The following is an 18,167-nucleotide window of genomic DNA, read 5'->3' as shown; positions in this document are numbered from 1 at the left end:
ATATCTCTTTGGGCAGATCAAACTGCAAGTGCCAAAAGGGAACGATACAATGCAGATGGATCAAGCCGAGATGCTTCCTCCTCCCCAGGAGAATGCTTTGGACAACAGCCAGACACGAGAAAAGATCAAACAGAAGATCAAAGAGGTCGAGGAAAAGCAACCAGAAATAAAATCGGGCTTCATGGCCTCCTTTTTGGATTTCTTAAAATCAGGAAAGAGGCAGCAGCTGCCCACAGCCAACACCAGCCCCTCAAAGAACCGACCACCATCTGCCCAGCAGGCATCGCAGGCTTCATTTGGTATGGCTTCTCAAATGCTCTCCGGGCCTCTGGACTCAACGGAGAGCGATAGTTTGGTCATGAGCTGTACCAGCCCTTGTAAGAGGTTGGACGACGAATTGAAGAGGAACTTGGAGACCTTGCCTTCCTTCTCCTCAGATGAGGAGGACTCTGTTAGCAAAAACCAAGATCTGCAAAAAAGCATCTCTTCAGCCATCTCTGCGCTCTATGATCCTACTGACCGCAAAGAGATAGAAAACACAGGTCAGTAATTCCATTATTATTTATTTTAAGGAGCCCTTCAGACTCCCTTATTAATAAACCCCTCTACCCAAAATTTTAACAGTGAAGTCCATGATCAGCAACTGACCTATCACTTTTTGCGATTTTTGTTGCTGGTGACATATGTAAGATATTTTGTGGGGGGGTGGGGAGTTGATGGGAAAATGTTTTACCCATTGTATTCCAGTGTCGGTTATTATTTGGTGACTGCAGAATATTTTCAACATTTATTTATTTTTTTTGTTAAAAAAGCGCCTGCCGTGGAAGAAGAGAAGGTGGCAAGTCCTGTGCCTTCTGAACCTTCATCACAGCCAGAGCTACCAGTTAGTGTCTCGCCACCATCTCCTCAAGAAGCTCCAGCTCCTCCACCTCCTGAAGAACCTCCAGCCGCCCAGTCATCTCCTGAGCAAGAAGAACCCGAAGACTCCAGACCTCTACATCTGGCCAAAAAGCAAGAGACGGCTGCCATCTGTGGAGAGACTGATGATGAAGATGGGGAAAGTAGCGGCGAGGGCATCTTCCGAGAGCGAGATGAGTTTGTTATTCGTGTGGAGGACATCCAGGCCCTCAAGGTAGATTAAACTTGTTTTCATCAGAATCCTATATTACCTATTCTCAAGACCAGTCCGACCGCTGGGACCCGTACCAGTCAGCAGAAGGGGGCATTTTTATCCCCATTACAATGGAGCAGCAGTGCGCCTGCCCAACCACTTCTCCACTCATTCCCTACGTGGCTACCGAGCACTGCGCTTGGCTTTTTCCACTTGTCGGCCTTTCATCAGCTGCAGCCTCTACTATGTCCTCAGATTGGACGTCCGCCCTTATGGAATATTAATGAGCTGCAGCCAAATGGTGGTTGCTCAATGGCTGTAACGGTATTGTGACACAACGTTGTCACGTTACTGCCATGCCAACATCACTGGAACGACGCCGCAGCAGTAGACGAGTATATGCGGTTTTTATTTTATTTCTGCTCCTGAACTGATGTAGGTTGGGGTTGTCCGGTAGTGGTCAATCCCTTTAAGTGTTAGGGCTTGTCAACTGCTAGGTTGTGACATTACAGTTGTAAGGGTCCTTGTAGTTCTCTATTGAAGCTTAAGTGTCTGCAGATGACATTTCCTTGAGAAGCTTATTGCACTACTGAGTGTAGATGTTGAGGGATTTACGATCTGGAGCAAAGGGAGAAACTTTTTATAGACCATTTTTCAAAAAGGAGCTATTCATACTGTGTATAGCATAGTAACGGTTGCCCAATTTTATTTTATTTTAACATTGTCCCAATACCAGTATGTTTGCAAAGCCAATCTCCCATCAGTGTCTTTCTCCCTCCACTCGCACTGTCTGTCTTGTGTGTATTATGTCCTAGCATTGTATAGTCCTCTCCTGCTCTCACTGTCTGTACAGCAATCATCGAAGTAGTCCCAGCCATCTCTCTGCTTTCACTGTCTGTCTTGCAATCTCTCTTGCAGTGCCAGCCATCTCTCTGCTCTCGCTGTCTGTCTTACGATCTCTCTTGCAGTCCCAGCCATCTCTCTGCTCTCGCTGTCTGTCTTACGATCTCTCTTGCAGTCCCAGCCATCTCTCTGCTCTCGCTGTCTGTCTTACGATCTCTCTTGCAGTCCCAGCCATCTCTCTGCTCTCGCTGTCTGTCTTACGATCTCTCTTGCAGTCCCAGCCATCTCTCTGCTCTCGCTGTCTGTCTTACGAACTCTCTTGCAGTCCCAGCAATCTCTCTGCTCTCGCTGTCTGTCTTTCGATCTCTCTTGCAGTCCCAGCCATCTCTCTGCTCTCGCTGTCTGTCTTACGATCTCTCTTGCAGTCTCAGCCATCTCTCTGCTCTCGCTGTCTGTCTTGCGATCTCTCTTCTGTCTTGCGATCTCTCTTGCAGTCCCAGCCATCTCTCTGCTCTCGCTGTCTGTCTTACGATCTCTCTTGCAGTCCCAGCCATTTCTCTGCTCTCGCTGTCTGTCTTACAATCTCTCTTGCAGTGCCAGCCATCTCTGCTCTTGCTGTCTGACTTACCATCTCTCTTGCAGTCCCAGCCATCTCTCTGCTCTTGCTGTCTGTCTTACGATCTGTCTTGCAGTCCCAGCCATCTCTCTACTCTCGCTGTCTGTCTTACGAACTCTCTTGCAGTCCCAGCCATCTCTCTGCTCTTGCTGTCTGTCTTACGATCTTTCCAGCAGTCCCAGCCATCTCTCTGCTCTTTCTGTCTGTCTTGCGATCTCTCTTGCAGTCCCAGCCATCTCTCTGCTCTTGCTGTCTGTCTTACGATCTTTCCAGCAGTCCCAGCCATCTCTGTGTTTCTGTCACAATCTCCCCAGCAGTCTCACATCCCTCTTGTAATAACATCCAATTACAAAAGCTCTTCATTCGAGAATTGTGGAATATTGACAGAGGGTTTTTGCTATTTGAAAACCCCTTTAAGGTTTATTTCCTGTCTCTTGGTTAGTAAGATTGGGCTAATTTCCATTTATGGCCCATATGTTGTTGATAATCTCATACATTAGTACTAAGAATTGGGATTCATCTAATGTCATGTATTTTTTCTTTTTATCATATTACTATAAGAAAGTTCTACATATATAAAGCGTAAAGTCAGGATTGGTAAAATATCGAAAAAAGGATTGTTCACCGACAGATGATGAGTATAGGGCATGTAAATCCGTCTTGTAAAGCAGTAAAGTGCTTGGAAGAAAGATTTTGTGATTACTTATTTTAAAGAACAAACCCTTCTATCTTTATTATGTATTATTATATGTATACAGGCTCGGACTGGCCCATCGGAGAACAGGTGAATCCTCTGTTGGGCCCTCATGCAGAAATAAGCTCTCCACCTATATGAGAAATAGTTGGCACAATACATTTGTTTCACTGTGTACAGACAAGGGATCATCTAAACATTTATTTATCAAACGACCCCGTTTATTATTATATAGAAACATAAGCAAATTTGTGAATGAGGGTAATGCCAGTCCGGTACTGTATGTATATTACTTGTTATGTTTTTATCTCTAGCTTGCATTGCAAACTGGACGGGAGCCACCTCCAATCTGGCGGGTACAAAAAGCTTTATTGCAAAAATTCACTCCAGAAATCAAAGATGGACAACGCCAGTTCTGTGCCACCAGCAACGTAAGCCCCCCTCCTTTTTTTTGTTGTTGTAAATCTACACACCCTATGGGACAATCCCTACGATTGCCATGTTGTGTATCCATACGGTCTTTATAGTTTCCTATATTACCAGCTTACTAGGAGTAATCCAACATTCAAGTCAAGGTCCCCCCAAACAAAATGCATAAAAATACCCCGATGATCATACACCGTGTTGAACATCAAGAGGAACGGGAAGGCCCCATGTAGAGAACGTAGGATGCAGAAGGATGTCTTGTGACAAAATGACGGACAATGTTGTTTTGTTTTTTACATCTAGTATTTGGGATACTTTGGAGATGCCAAAAACCGCTACCAGCGATTGTATGTCAAGTTCCTTGAGAATATCAACAAGAAGGACTATGTGAGAGTATGTTCCAGAAAGCCGTGGCATCGCCCCCTGCAGACCATGAGGTAACGTGCTCGTTATTTCCAGAATTCATATCTAGTCATGTCTGTAAGTGTATATAGTGTAATATACGTGTGTATCAATGTGCATATGTAAATGTGTGTGTGTGTATATAAGATATGTATATATGATTTATGTGTGTGCATATCTATATATCTATGTAGCTATATCTGTATATAGGTGTGTGTATATATATATTTATATACATACATATACACACCTTCTCATTTAAACATTTTTCTGTATTTTCAGGACTTTGAAAATTGTACATTCACACTGAAGGCATCAAAACTATGAATTAAAACATGTGGAATTATATACTTAACAAAAAGTGTGAAACAACTGAAAATATGTCTTATATTCTAGGTTCTTTAAAGTAGCCACCTTTTGCTTTGATGACTGCTTTGCACACTCTTGGCATTCTCTTGATGAGCTTCAAGAGGTAGTCACCGGAAATGGTCTTCCAACAATCTTGAAGGAGTTCCCAGAGATGCTTAGCACTTGTTGGCCCTTTTGCCTTCACTCTGCGGTCCAGCTCACCCCAAACCATCTCAATTGGGTTCAGGTCTGGTGACTGTGGAAGCCAGGTCATCTGGCGTAGCACCCCATCACTCTCCTTCTTGGTCAAATAGCCCTTACACAGTCTGGAGGTGTGTTTGGGGTCATTGTCCTGTTGAAAAATAAATGATGGTCCAACTAAATGCAAACCGGATGGAATAGCATGCCCCTGCAAGATGCTGTGGTAGCCATGCTGGTTCAGTATGCCTTCAATTTTGAATAAATCCCCAACAGTGTCACCAGCAAAGCACCCCCACACCATCACACCTCCTCCTCCATGCTTCACGGTGGGAACCAGGCATGTAGAGTCCATCCGTTCACCTTTTCTGCGTAGCACAAAGACACTGTGGTTGGAACCAAAGAACTCAAATTTGGACTCATCAGACCAAAGCACAGATTTCCACTGGTCTAATGTCCATTCCTTGTGTTCTTTAGCCCAAACAAGTCTCTTCTGCTTGTTGCTTGTCCTTAGCAGTGGTTTCCTAGCAGCCATTTTACCATGAAAGCCTGCTGCACAAAGTCCCCTCTTAACAGTTGTTGTAGAGATGTGTCTGCTGCTAGAACTCTGTGTGGCATTGACCTGGTCTCTAATCTGAGCTGCTGTTAACCTGCGATTTCTGAGGCTGGTGACTCAGATAAACTTATCCTCAGAAGCAGAGGTGACTCTTGGTCTTCCTTTCCTGGGGCGGTCCTCATGTGAGCCAGTTTCTTTGTAGCGCTTGATGGTTTTTGCAACTGCACGTGGGGATACTTTCAAAGTTTGCCCAATTTTTCAGACTGACTGACCTTCATTTCTTAAAGTAATGATGGCCACTCGTTTTTCTTTACTTAGCTGCTTTTTTCTTGCCATAATACAAATTCTAATAGTCCTACTGAATAGACTATTAGCTGTGTATCCACCAGACTTCTGCACAACACAACTGATGGTCCCAACCCCATTTATAAGGCAAGAAATCCCACTTATTAAACCTGACAGGGCACACCTGTGAAGTGAAAACCATTTCCGGTGACTACCTCTTGAAGCTCATCAAGAGAATGCCAAGAGTGTGCAAAGCAGTCATCAAAGCAAAAGGTGGCTACTTTGAAGAACCTAGAATTTAAGACATATTTTCAGTTGTTTCACACATTTTTGTTAAGTATATAATTCCACATGTGTTAATTCATAGTTTTGATGCCTTCAGTGTGAATGTACAATTTTCATAGTCATGAAAATGCAGAAAAATCTTTAAATGAGAAGTTGTGTCCAAACTTTTGGTCTGTACTGCATGTGTATTTATATATGTATGTATGTATGTATGTATATGTATGTGTTTATATATATATATATATACACTATAAAGATTTTATATGATATATTTGTGTATATACACTACCGTTCAAAAGTTTGGGGTCATTTAGAAATTTCATTATTTTTAGAAAGAAAAGCACATTTCTTTTCAATGAAGCTAACATTAAATGAATCAGAAATACACTCTTTTTATTGCAATATCTACATAGGTGTATAGAGGCCCATTTCCAACAACCACCACTCCAGTGTTTTAATGGTACGTTGTGTTTGCTTACTGTGTAAGAAGGCTAATGGATGCTTAGAAAACCCTTGCCCAAGTATGTTAGCCCAGCTGATTTGAGAAGCTATAAAATTGACCTTCCTTTGAGCTAGTTGAGAATCTGGAGCATTACATTTGTTTGTTCTATGAAGCTCTCAAAATGGCCAGAAAAAGAGAACTTTCATGTGAAACTCGACAGTCTATTCTTGCTCTTAGAAATGAAGGCTATTCCATGCGAGAAATTTCCAAGAAACTGAAGATTTCCTACAACGGTGTGTACTACTCCCTTCAGAGGAGAGCACAAACAGGCTCTAACCAGAGTAGAAAGAGAAGTGGGAGGCCCCGCTGCACAACTGAGCAACAAGACAAGTACATTAGAGTCTCTAGTTTGAGAAATCGACGCCTCACAGCTCCTCAACTGGCAGCTTCATTAAATAGTACACGCAAAACGCCAGTGTCAACGTCTACAGTGAAAAGACGACTCCGGGATACTGCCCTTCAGGGCAAAGTGGCAAAGAAAAAGCCATATCTGAGACTGGCTATTAAAAGGAAAAGATTAATATGGGCAAAAGAACACTGACATTGGACAGAGGAAGATTGGAAAAAAGTTTTATGGACAGACTAATCAAAGTTTGAGGTGTTTGGATCACACAGAAGAACATTTGTGAGACGCAGAACAACTGAAAAGATTCTGGAAGAGTGCCTGACGCCATCTGTCAAGCATGGTGGAGGTAATGTGATGGTCTGGGGTTGCTTTGGTGCTGGTAAAGTGGGAGATTTGTACAAGGTAAATGGGATTTTGAATAAGGAAGGCTATCACTTCATTTTGCAACGCCATGCCAAACCCTGTGGACAGCGCTTGATTGGAGCCAATTTCATCCTACAACTGGACAATGACCCAAAGCACACCTCCAAAATATGCATGACCTATTTAAGGAAGAAGGAGGCACCTGGTATTCTATCTGTAATGGAGAGGCCAGCACAGTCACCAGATCTCAACCCCATTGAGCTGTTGTGGGAGCAGCTTGACCGTATGGTGCGCAAAAAGTGCCCATCAAGACAATCCAACTTGTGGGAGGGGCTTCAGGAAGCATGGGGGGAAATTTCTCTAGATTACCTCAGCAAATTAACAGCTAGAATGCCAGGTCTGCAATGCTGGAATTGCTGCAAAGGGAGCATTCTTTGACCAAAGCAAAGTTTGAAGGAGAAAATTATTCTTTCTAATAAAAATCATTATTTCTAACCTTGTCAATGTCTGGACTAGATTTTCTAATCATTTTGCAACTCATTTGATAAATAAAAGTATGAGTTTTCATGGAAAACATAAAATTGTCTGGGTGACCCCAAACTTTTGAACGTTAGTGTATATAGATAGATATAGCTTCGTATAGGTGTGTGTGTGTGAATATGTATGTAATATATATACAGTGGATATGGAAAGTATTCAGACCCCTTTACATTTTTCACTCTTTGTTTCATTGCAGCCATTTGGTAAATTCTAAAAAGTTCATTTTTTTTCTCATTAAAGTACACTCTGCACCCCATCTTGACTGAAAAATAACAAATGTAGAAATTTTTGCAAATTTATTTAAAAAGAAAAACTGAAATATCACATGGTCATAAGTATTCGGACCCTTTGCTCAGACACTCATATTTAAGTCACATGCTGTCCATTTCCTTGTGATCCTCCTTGAGATGGTTCTACTCCTTCATTGGAGTCCAGCTGTGTTTAATTAAACTGATAGGACTTGATTTGGAAAGGCACACACCTGTCTATATAAGACCTCACAGCTCACAGTGCATGTCAGACCAAATGAGAATCATGAGCTCAAAGGAACTGCCCAAGGAGCTCAGAGACAGAATTGTGGCAAGGCACAGATCTGACCAAGGTTACAAAAGAATTTCTGCATTACTCAAGGTTCCTAAGAGCACATTGGCCTCCATAATCCTTAATGGAAGAAGTTTGGGACCACCAGAAGTCTTCCTAGACCTGGCCTTCCAGCCAAACTGAGCAATCGTGGGAGAAGAGCCTTGGTGAGAGAGGTAAAGAAGAACCCCAAGATCACTGTGGCTGAGCTCCAGAGATGCTGTAGGGAGATGGGAGAAAGTTCCACAAAATAAACTATCACTGCAGCCCCCCAACAGTCGGGCCTTGATGGCAGAGTGGCCCGACGGAAGCCTCTCCTCAGTGCAAGATATATGAAAGCCTGCATAGAGTTTGCTCAAAAACACATGAAGGACTCCCAGACTATGAGAAATAGGATTCTCTGGTCTGATGAGATGAAGATGGAACTTTTTGATGATAATTTTAAGCGGTATGTGTGGAGAAAACCAGGCACTGCTCATCACCAACCCAATACAATCCCAACAGTGAAAGATGGTGGTGGCAGCATCATGCTATGGCAGTGTTTTTCAGCTGCAGGGACAGGACGACTGGTTGCAATTGAAGGAAACATGAATGCTGCCAAGTACAGAGAGATCCTGGCTGAAAACCTCTTCCAGAGGGCTCTGGACCTCAGACTTGGCTGAAGGTTCACCTTCCTACAAGACAATGACCTTAAGCACACAGCTAAAATAACAAAGGAATGGCTTCAGAACAACTCTGTGACCATTCTTGACTGGCCCAGCCAGAACCCTGACCTAAACCCAATTGAGCTTCTCTGGAGACACCTGAAAATGGCTGTCCACCAACGTTCACCATCCAACCTGACGGAACTGGAGAGGATCTGCAAGGAAGAATGGCAGAGGATCCCCAAATCCAGGTGTGAAAAACCTGTTGCATCATTCCCAAGAAGACTCATGGCTGTACTAGCTCAAAAGGGGGCTTCTACTCAATACTGAGCAAAGGGTCTGAATACTTATCACCATGTGATATTTCAATTTTTATTTTTTAATAAATTTGCAAAAATGTCTACATTTCTGTTTTTTTTTCAGTCAAGATGGGGTGCAGAGTGTGCTTTAATGAGAAAAAAAAATGAACTTTTTAGAATTTACCAAATGGCTGCAATGAAACAAAGAGTGAAAAATTTAAAGGGGTCTGAATACTTTCCGTACCCACTGTGTATTATACACACACTTAGATCATATAAGCATGCACACACCAATACACATGCATATCTATCTACACTGCTCAAAAAAATAAAGGAAACACTTAAACAACAGAATATAACTCCCAAGTAAATCAAACTTCTGTGAAATCAAACTGTCCACTTAGGAAGCAACACTGATTGACAATCAATTTCACATACTGTTGTGCAAATGGAATAGACAATTGATGGAAATTATTGGCAATTATCAAGACACCCTCAATAAAGGAGTGGTTCTGCAGGTGGGGACCACAGACCACATCTCAGTACCAATGCTTTCTGGCTGATGTTTTGGTCACTTTTGAATGTTGGTTGTCCTTTCACACTCGTGGTAGCATGAGACGGACTCTACAACCCACAGAAGTTGCTCAGGTAGTGCAGCTCATCCATGATGGCACATCAATGCGAGCTGTGGCAAGAAGGTTTGCTGTGTCTGTCAGCGTAGTGTCCAGAGGCTGGAGGCGCGGCCAGTACACCTGAAGACAGACCAGTACACCAGGAGACTTGGAGGGGGCCATAGGAGGGCAGCAACCAAGCAGCAGGACCTCTACCTCCGCCTTTGTGCAAGGAGGAGCAGGACGAGCACTGCCAGAGTCCTGCAAAATGACCTCCAGCAGGCCACAAATGTGCATGTGTCTGCACAAACGGTTAGAAACCGACTCTATGAGGGCCCGACGTCCACAGATGGGGATTGTGCTCACAGCCCAACACCGTGCAGGACGCTTGGCATTTGCCACAGAACACCAGGATTGGCAAAGTCGCCACTGGCGCCCTGTGCTCTTCACAGATGAAAGCAGGTTCACACTGAGCACATGTGACAGACGTGACAGAGTCTGGAGACGCCGTGGAGAGCGATCTGTTGCCTGCAACATCCTTCAGCATGACCAGTTTGGCAGTTGGTCAGTAATGGTGTGGGGTGGCATTTCTTTGGAGGGCCGCACAGCCCTCCATGTGCTTGCCACAGGTAGCCTGACTGCCATTAGGGACCGAGATGAGATCCTCAGACCCCTTGTGAGACCATATGCTGGTGCGGTTGGCCCTGGGTTCCTCCTAATGCAGGATAATGCCAGACCTCATGTGGCTGGAGTGTGTCAGCAGTTCCTGCAAGATGAAGGCATTGAAGCTATGGACTGGCCTGCCCATTCCCCAGACCTGAATCCGATTGAGCACATCTGAGACATCATGTCTCGCTCCATCCACCATCGTGACGTTGCACCACAGACTGTCCAGGAGTTGGCGGATGCTTTAGTCCAGGTCTGGGAGGAGATCCCACAGGAGACCATCCGCAATCTCATCAGGAGCATGCCCAGGCGTTGTAGGGAGGTCATACAGGCACATGGAGGCCACACACAATACTGAGCCTCATTTTGACTTGTTTTAAGGACATTACATCAAAGTTGGATCAGCCTGTAGTGTGTTTTTCCACTTTAATTTTGAGGGCGACTCCAAATCCAGGCCTCCATTGGTTAATACATTTGATTTCCATTGATGATTTTTGTGTGATTTTGTTGTCAGCACATTCAACTTTGTACAGAACAAAGTATTCAATGAGAATATTTCATTCATTCACATCTAGGATGTGGTATTTCAGTGTTCCCTTTATTTTTTTGAGCAGTGTATATACATGCACATATACACACAAATACATAAGCACACACACATATATATATATATATCTAAAAGAAATGTGTATGTATGTGTGTGTGTATGTATATATATATATATATATATATATATATATATATATATATATATGCACACAGACGTGTGTATACATACCCTTCGATCTATGTATATATATCCTCATAGATATATATCTATCTACAAACATATACATATGTTTGTAGATATATCTGTCTATGTGCATGTATTTGTGTATGTATATAGATATGCATGTGTATTTTCATGTGCATGTATATATGATTTATGTGTGCGTAGTATGTATATATTACATACATATATATATATACACACCTATACGAAACACATACCTATCTATATACATACGCACAAATACATCATCTATACATTGTTTGTGTGTCTGTATATATAGATAGCTGTATGTGTATGTCGATTGCTTCATCATTTGATGTATGCCCTCTACCATCAGTGTTGTTGGCATAAATCTTGTAAGTGAAGTGCAGAGGAGTCCGATGGCCTGCGCTTTGCTCACAGGGAGTTGATGACCCGGCTCATTAATAAGAGGGCTCTTAAAACAAAAAATAAAGATAGACTTAATACCGGAATGATAAAGGACAAGTGCAGAGTTGATGAAAGCAAATGCTTGGATTCCTGGCGTTACACGGCGGTGTGGAGATTGGAGACCACTCTGGTGACCTTGGAAGGTGACCTCGCTATGAGACTTCAGTGCTGATCAGAAGGTCACATGTTGCTGCATTTGGCAGCGGAGCTGTGTACATCCTATTGTCCCTCTTAATAATGGATTACCTGACAGCTGAGCATTCTGCAAGACTGAGTAGTTCTGACACGGTATCATCTATTGTAATAGTTCTCTAATGTGGTGCAAGGTGGGTATGATAATTTTGCCTAGGTCTACTGTTGGGTCTCCACATGCTGAGAGCCAATAATGTTTTATACGCATTCTGCACTTCAAGACGACCTGTTACTTTGGATTTTTTTTTTTAAGTTTTGTGTCATGTTGGAAAATTCTCCAGTAAGTGCCACTATTCCACTGTTCGGATTTGTTTTTATAGGAGGAAAATAATTATTTTATTGTTTAGAACTTTTTGTATGTTTGCAACTAATGCAATCATCTTTTATGTTTCTATTCTAGAAGGCAAAGTCAAACAAAAGCACCTGGAGCTAAAAGTCCGGTGGCCGTGACCAAGCCAGAAAAATGTGATAAACCAGATCGCTTGGTCAAAATGGAGCCTGTTCAAAGACCTGAAAAAACAGAGGCTGGAGAGAAGACTGAGAGACTGGAGAAGCTTGAAAACATTGAAAAGAACGAAGCTGTGCGCGATATTGAGAAAGCAAACGTCGAAGAAGATCAAGAACCACAAAACGTTGAAACCAACGTAATAAAGGCAGGGACTCCTGTAGAAACTGAGAAAGTTGAAAAAGTTGATCCAGTGGAAAAAGCAGAGTCCTCGCACCAGAATGAAGTGCTGGCTGAGAATAATGACAGTTCTGAGCCAGTGGTGAAGGATAACATTGAAGTTACGGCGAAACCCGAGCCAGCGGTCAAGTCGGAGAAGTCTGAGCCGATCGCAAAACCGGAAAAAACTGAACCCACATTGACGCCTGAAAAAGTTGAAGTAGTGACAAAAGTGGAAAAAACAGACACAATTGAAAAAAGCCCACATGCGGCAAGACCTGAAAAACAAGAACTTACTCCAAAGCCTGAAAGGATTTCATCTGCTGGAAGGCAAGAAAAGTTGGAACCAGTTACAAAGGCTGAGAAGGTTTCCACAGGTGGTAAGCAAGAGAAGCCGGAACGCATTGTAAAAACTGAAAAGGTTTCTTCTGCTGTGAGACAAGACAAACCTGAACGTATTCTAAAACCAGAAAAGAATTCGACAACAGTAAAGAAGGACAAGGTGGAACCTGTTGTAAAGCCTACAGCTCCCGTAAGACAAGAGAAGGTGGATGCTACAGTCAAAGTAGAAAAAAATTTAACCGTGGTCAAGCCGGAGAAGACAGAACTAAAACCAGACGCAAAAGTGGAGACAACTCGAAAAGCTTCGAAGACTGAATCTTCAGGAAAGGTGCCTCCGCCAACGGAAAAGTCATTGAAAGACGAGATATTAGAGGCACCAAAGCAGGCTGAAGTAGAGAAGAAGATCGAAAAACCTGAAGCACCCAGTAAAGCGGAGCAGAATGAAACAACAAAGAAACAAGCCAAGCCTGAACCAGTGGAACAAATGGCGAAAAGTGAAGTACCAAACAAATCCGAGGGAGAATTATCACAAGAGAAAGGAATTAGGACGGAAAAGGTAGAAAAAATGTCAAAGATGGACAAGCCGACAAAGGCTGAACGCTCAGAAAAAACTGGGAAGGTTGAACGTCCAGACAAACCAAAGAAGATGGAGAGACCTGAAAAATCACGAAAGCTGGAGAGATCCGAAAAATCGCCACGGCTGGAGCGAGCTGACAGATCGCCACGGCTGGAGCGAGCTGACCGATCACCACGGCTGGAGCGAGCTGACAGATCGCCACGGTTGGAGCGAGCCGATAGATCGCCAAGGTTGGAGAGAACCGATAGATCACCAAGGTTGGAGCGAGCTGATAGGTCACCAAGATTGGAGAGAGCAGAAAAGACAATGAAGGTTGAGAGGCCTGACAAACCTGTTCGGGCTGAGAGATCTTCTAAAACTACCAGAACAGACAGGTCTTCAAAAATGGACAAGTCCGAAAGGCCGGAGAAAATGCCCAAGTTAGAAAGAATGGAAAAACCACCAAAGCTCGAAAAAGTAACTAAGAACGACAAAGTTGAGAAAGTTGTCCGAGCCGAGAAGATTGAAAAACACATAAGGGTGGAAAAAGTGGATAAAATAGAACCAACGCCTCCTAAAGTAGCACTGAAACCTAAACAGAAGCACACAAAAGTAAAGGCTGAACCACCACCGAAGAAGAGGAAAAAGTGGCTGAAAGAGGTGGCATCATCCTCCGATTCAGACTCTTCACCTGACCAGCAGAGTGAAGAAGGTGAGATGATGGTTGGGGGCCGGGGGGATTTATAGAAATATGACCACACTGTTCTCACCACACTGCTTATAATTTACGTCAATGAGTGTCCGGATAGTGGCGTCTGTCAGCGACACCATTAGATCTCCCTCCTTCCTCAATCGTGCCATTTAAATGCTGCTGTCTGTGATGGATGGAAGCATTTAAATGGTTAAGCAGTAGCAATCTGTGCATGCTGCTGTTACATGAAGATGTCTGCTCAGCTCCTGAGTCCACTACATATCCAGGGACTCGGCATATGACGTACAAGTGCATCATATGCCTGGACGGGGTTAAACAAGTATTCCAATCTCATAGAGTGGTGACAGCGTCTCAATAGCCATTATTTTATGATTGTAGTGGATATCTTCTGTGAGCCCCGCTAATGCTGAGAATGAATCTAGACCAGTCACTGTAGAAATTAGAGAAAATTATTTACATATTCTGAATAAAATACTCAGTTTTTTGTGTTGCCCATGGCACCACCTGCAGGTAACTTCGTAGTATTACACCACTACAAACGTAAGGTTTTTTTCCACCTTTAATATTTTTCCTGCCCCTGCTATATATGATATAATATATTTCTAACAACGTGATAAGGGCGAGTGAAGTAACATTATTGTTTCAAATGTGCTTTGCAGAGCGCGTTCCCGTTGGTCGAGTACTGAACACACGAGCCATGAAGGAGATGTATCGAAGCTACATTGAAATGTTGGTCAGCACGGCATTAGACCCGGATATGATCCAAGCATTGGAAGATACAAGTGGTGAGTTACTACTCTCTCATTCCTCCTGGAAATTGGCAATTACGATTCCTACATATGCAACGAGTTAATACTTTAAAGGGATTGTTCACCTTTTGGGACATTTATTTTTTGTTGTTACCTAACTTAAATACATGTATTTTTGGCTAAAAAATTATTTTTGTAATTTGGTAGCATTAAAAATGTTGCACAATGTTTTGTCTGCCTCTGTGCTGCACTGGTTGCTGGATGAAAAATGTTGCCCAATTTTTTGTCTGCCTCTATGCTGCACTGGTTGCTGGATGAAAAATTTTGCACAATTTTTTGTCTGCCTCTGTGCTGCACTGGTTGCTGGATGAAAAATTTTGCACAATTTTTTGTCTGCCTCTATGCTGCACAGGTTGCTGGATGAAAAATTTTGCACAATTTTTTTTGTCTGCCTCTGTGCTGCACTGGTTGCTGGATGACGAGTGAGTTAACTGAGAAACTGCGATTTAGTTCATTCTGACCAACGGGTTTGTGACTCCTTTTGCCTTTTTCTGAGCTCCTCCAAGCAGATTTATGACCACAGGCCATACTAAAGTTGAATGTGCAGAAAAAAACGGTACAAATTTTTTTAATAAAACCAAACAGTAAAAAATAATTTTTAGACCTAAATAAATGTATTTGTTAAAAACATAAATATATTTGTATGTTGTGTATATATATTTTTTAAACTTAAATGCATGTTTTTAGGTCTAAAAATTATCAAATAAATTTTATAAATATATTTATTTTTTTCTTTAAATTTGTATTAAAAGTATTTGGGGTCTTGGCCAGCATTAGTCACATGACCTGTGTAATGCAAAAAATGGTCTGTGCAGCCCGGTCAGTGACCGGCAGTTCATTGCCTCTTATGCTGTGTCACTGTTTATCTTCTTCTGTTCCAGACGAACTTTATCTTCCGCCCATGAGAAAAATTGATGGAATTGTAAATGAACACAAGAAAAAAGTCCTGAGGAAGATCTCTCTGAGCTCATCCGCTCAGGTAAGATGTCCCACTGTGGACGCCGTAGACAGCAGCATTATGGCTTGGTTTAGGTGTAAGATTACATACACTAATTATAAATATATATATACATACACACACAGTGAAGGAAATAATTTGTTTACCCCTTGATTTTTTTGTAAGTTTGCACACTGACAAAGACAGGAACAGTCTATCATTTTAAGGGTAGGTTAATTTTAACATTGAGAGATAGAATATCCAAAAAATAATCAAGAAAATCACATTGTATAAATTAGATACATTTTTTGCATTTTGCAGTGAAAAATAAGTATTTGATCCCTCTGGCAAACAACACTTAATACTTGGTGGCAAAACCCTTGTTGGCAAGCACAGCAGTCAGACGGTTTTTGTAGTTGATGATGAGGGTTGTGCACATGTCAGGAGGAGTTTTGGTCCACTCCTCTTTGCAGATCATCTCGAAATCATTAAGATTTTGAGGCTGTCGCTTGGCAACTCGGAGCTTCAACTCCCTCCATAAGTTTTCTATGGGATTAAGGTCTGGAGACTGGCTAGGCCACTTAATGACCATAATGTGCTTCTTTTTGAGCCACTCCTTTGTAGCCTTGGCTGTATGTTTTAGGTCATTGACTTGCTGGAAAACCCAGCCACGACCCATTTTTAATGTCCTGGCGGAGAGGAAGGAGGTTGTCACTCAGGATTTTACGGTACATGGCTCCATCCATTCTCCCATTGATGCGGTGAAGTAGTTCTGTGCCCTTAGCAGAGAAACACCCCCAAAACATAATGTTTCCACCTCCATGCTTGACAGTGGGGATGGTGTTCTTTGAGTCATAGGCTGCATTTCTCTTCCTCCAAACACGGCAAGTTGAGTTAATGCCAAAGAGCTCAATTTTTTGTCTCATCTGACCAAAGCACCTTCTCCCAATAACTCACAGGATCATCCAGGTGTTCATTGGCAAACTTCAGACGGGCCTGCACATGTGCCTTCTTGAGCAGGGGGACCTTGCGGGCACTGCAGGATTTTAAACTTTTAAGGCGTAATGTGTTACCAATGGTTTTCTTGGTGACTGTGGTCCCAGCTGCCTTGAGATCATTAACAAGTTCCCCTTGTGTAGTTTTAGGCTGATCTCTCACCTTTCTCATGATCAAGGATACCCCACGAGGTGAGATTTTGCATGGTGCCCCAGATCGATGTCGATTGACAGTCATTTTGTATTTCTTCCATTTTCTTACTATTGAACCAACAGTTGTCTCCTTCTCACCCAGCGTCTTACTTATGGTTTTGTAGGCCATTCCAGCTTTGTGCAGGTCTATGATCTTGTCCCTGACATCCTTAGAAAGCTCTTTGGTCTTGCCCATGTTGTAGAGGTTAGTCTGACTGATTAATTGAGTCTGTGGACAGGAGTCTTTTATACAGTTGACTATGTAAGACAGCTGTCTTTAATGCAGGTAACGAGTTGATTAGGAGCGTCTAACTGGTCTGTAGGAGCCAGAACTCATAATGGTTTGTAGGGGATCAAATACTTATTTCTCACTGCAAAATGCAAAAAAATGTATCTAATTTATACAATGTGATTTTAATGATTTTTTGGGGGTGGATATTCTATCTCTCAATGTTAAAATAACCTACCCTATAAAATTATGTTCATGTCTGTCAGTGAGCAAACTTACAAAAACAGCAAGGGATCAAATAATTATTTCCTTCACTGTTGTGTATGTGTATCTTGGAGCTGTAGAGTTAAATTAAGTTATTCTGCTGCCACCACTAGAGGGAGCTTGTTGTATACATACTTATCTAGCTCCCATTGAATGCAAGAACACATTTGTCTATAGTGAGCACCCTCTAGTGGTGGCCGGAGGCCGAAAAAAAAGTAATTTTCTTCTTTTTCCCGTAAATATATTTATTAAAATTTTGTCAAAGATAAGATACAACAATCAGGAAAAATAAAATGTAATTTTCTTTAATGATAAACTGCACTTTCAGAAAACTGTTTAAGCTCAACTAACCACTGAAAATAAATGGGCATAAGTGCTCTCCTTTGAGACTGAAGACTACCACATAGACTTTTCCACATGGAGTCTTTTTGCTAAGTGTTTGGAGCAGAAACTCAAGTTTTGAGAGTTTACGCTCCAAAAACTCTGACATTAAGCTTTTTTTTATTCATAAGTGCTGTTTTTTTATTATTTATTTATTTTTTTACTTAATATGAATGCTCATTTATTGATTTATATATTGCTCATCTTCCACTTTCAATGACCTGTAGGAGGCGCTTCACACGTTCCCACAACTGAATATTGATCCGGGAGAATCTACCGTCAGGATGAAGCCGGGAGGAGAGCCCTACAATCGAAAAACACTCAATAAATTAAAAAAGAATGTAGCCAAACCACAGGTAGAAAATAATCTTACACCTAA

The 18,167-nt window shown here is 42.2% G+C and overlaps 1 protein-coding gene across 1 annotated transcript in view; it reads left to right on the top strand.

Annotated features, from left to right (window-relative positions):
* Window positions 1-18,167, top strand: part of PRR12 (proline rich 12) — an 88,993-nt gene that overhangs the window by 60,614 nt on the left and 10,212 nt on the right. Inside the window, exons 5-12 of the mRNA XM_073655982.1 lie at window positions 17-542; window positions 813-1,132; window positions 3,579-3,695; window positions 3,994-4,127; window positions 12,108-13,981; window positions 14,641-14,766; window positions 15,672-15,769; window positions 18,016-18,144. Coding sequence (XP_073512083.1) covers window positions 17-542; window positions 813-1,132; window positions 3,579-3,695; window positions 3,994-4,127; window positions 12,108-13,981; window positions 14,641-14,766; window positions 15,672-15,769; window positions 18,016-18,144 — 3,324 coding nt within the window. The remainder of the gene's footprint in view (window positions 1-16; window positions 543-812; window positions 1,133-3,578; window positions 3,696-3,993; window positions 4,128-12,107; window positions 13,982-14,640; window positions 14,767-15,671; window positions 15,770-18,015; window positions 18,145-18,167) is intronic.

Source organism: Phyllobates terribilis, unplaced genomic scaffold, assembly GCF_046119375.1.
Source record: "Phyllobates terribilis strain yellow unplaced genomic scaffold, ASM4611937v1 Scaffold_12__6_contigs__length_324123572, whole genome shotgun sequence".
NCBI lineage: Eukaryota > Metazoa > Chordata > Amphibia > Anura > Dendrobatidae > Phyllobates > Phyllobates terribilis.
This window is presented reverse-complemented; position numbering and strand designations above follow the sequence as displayed.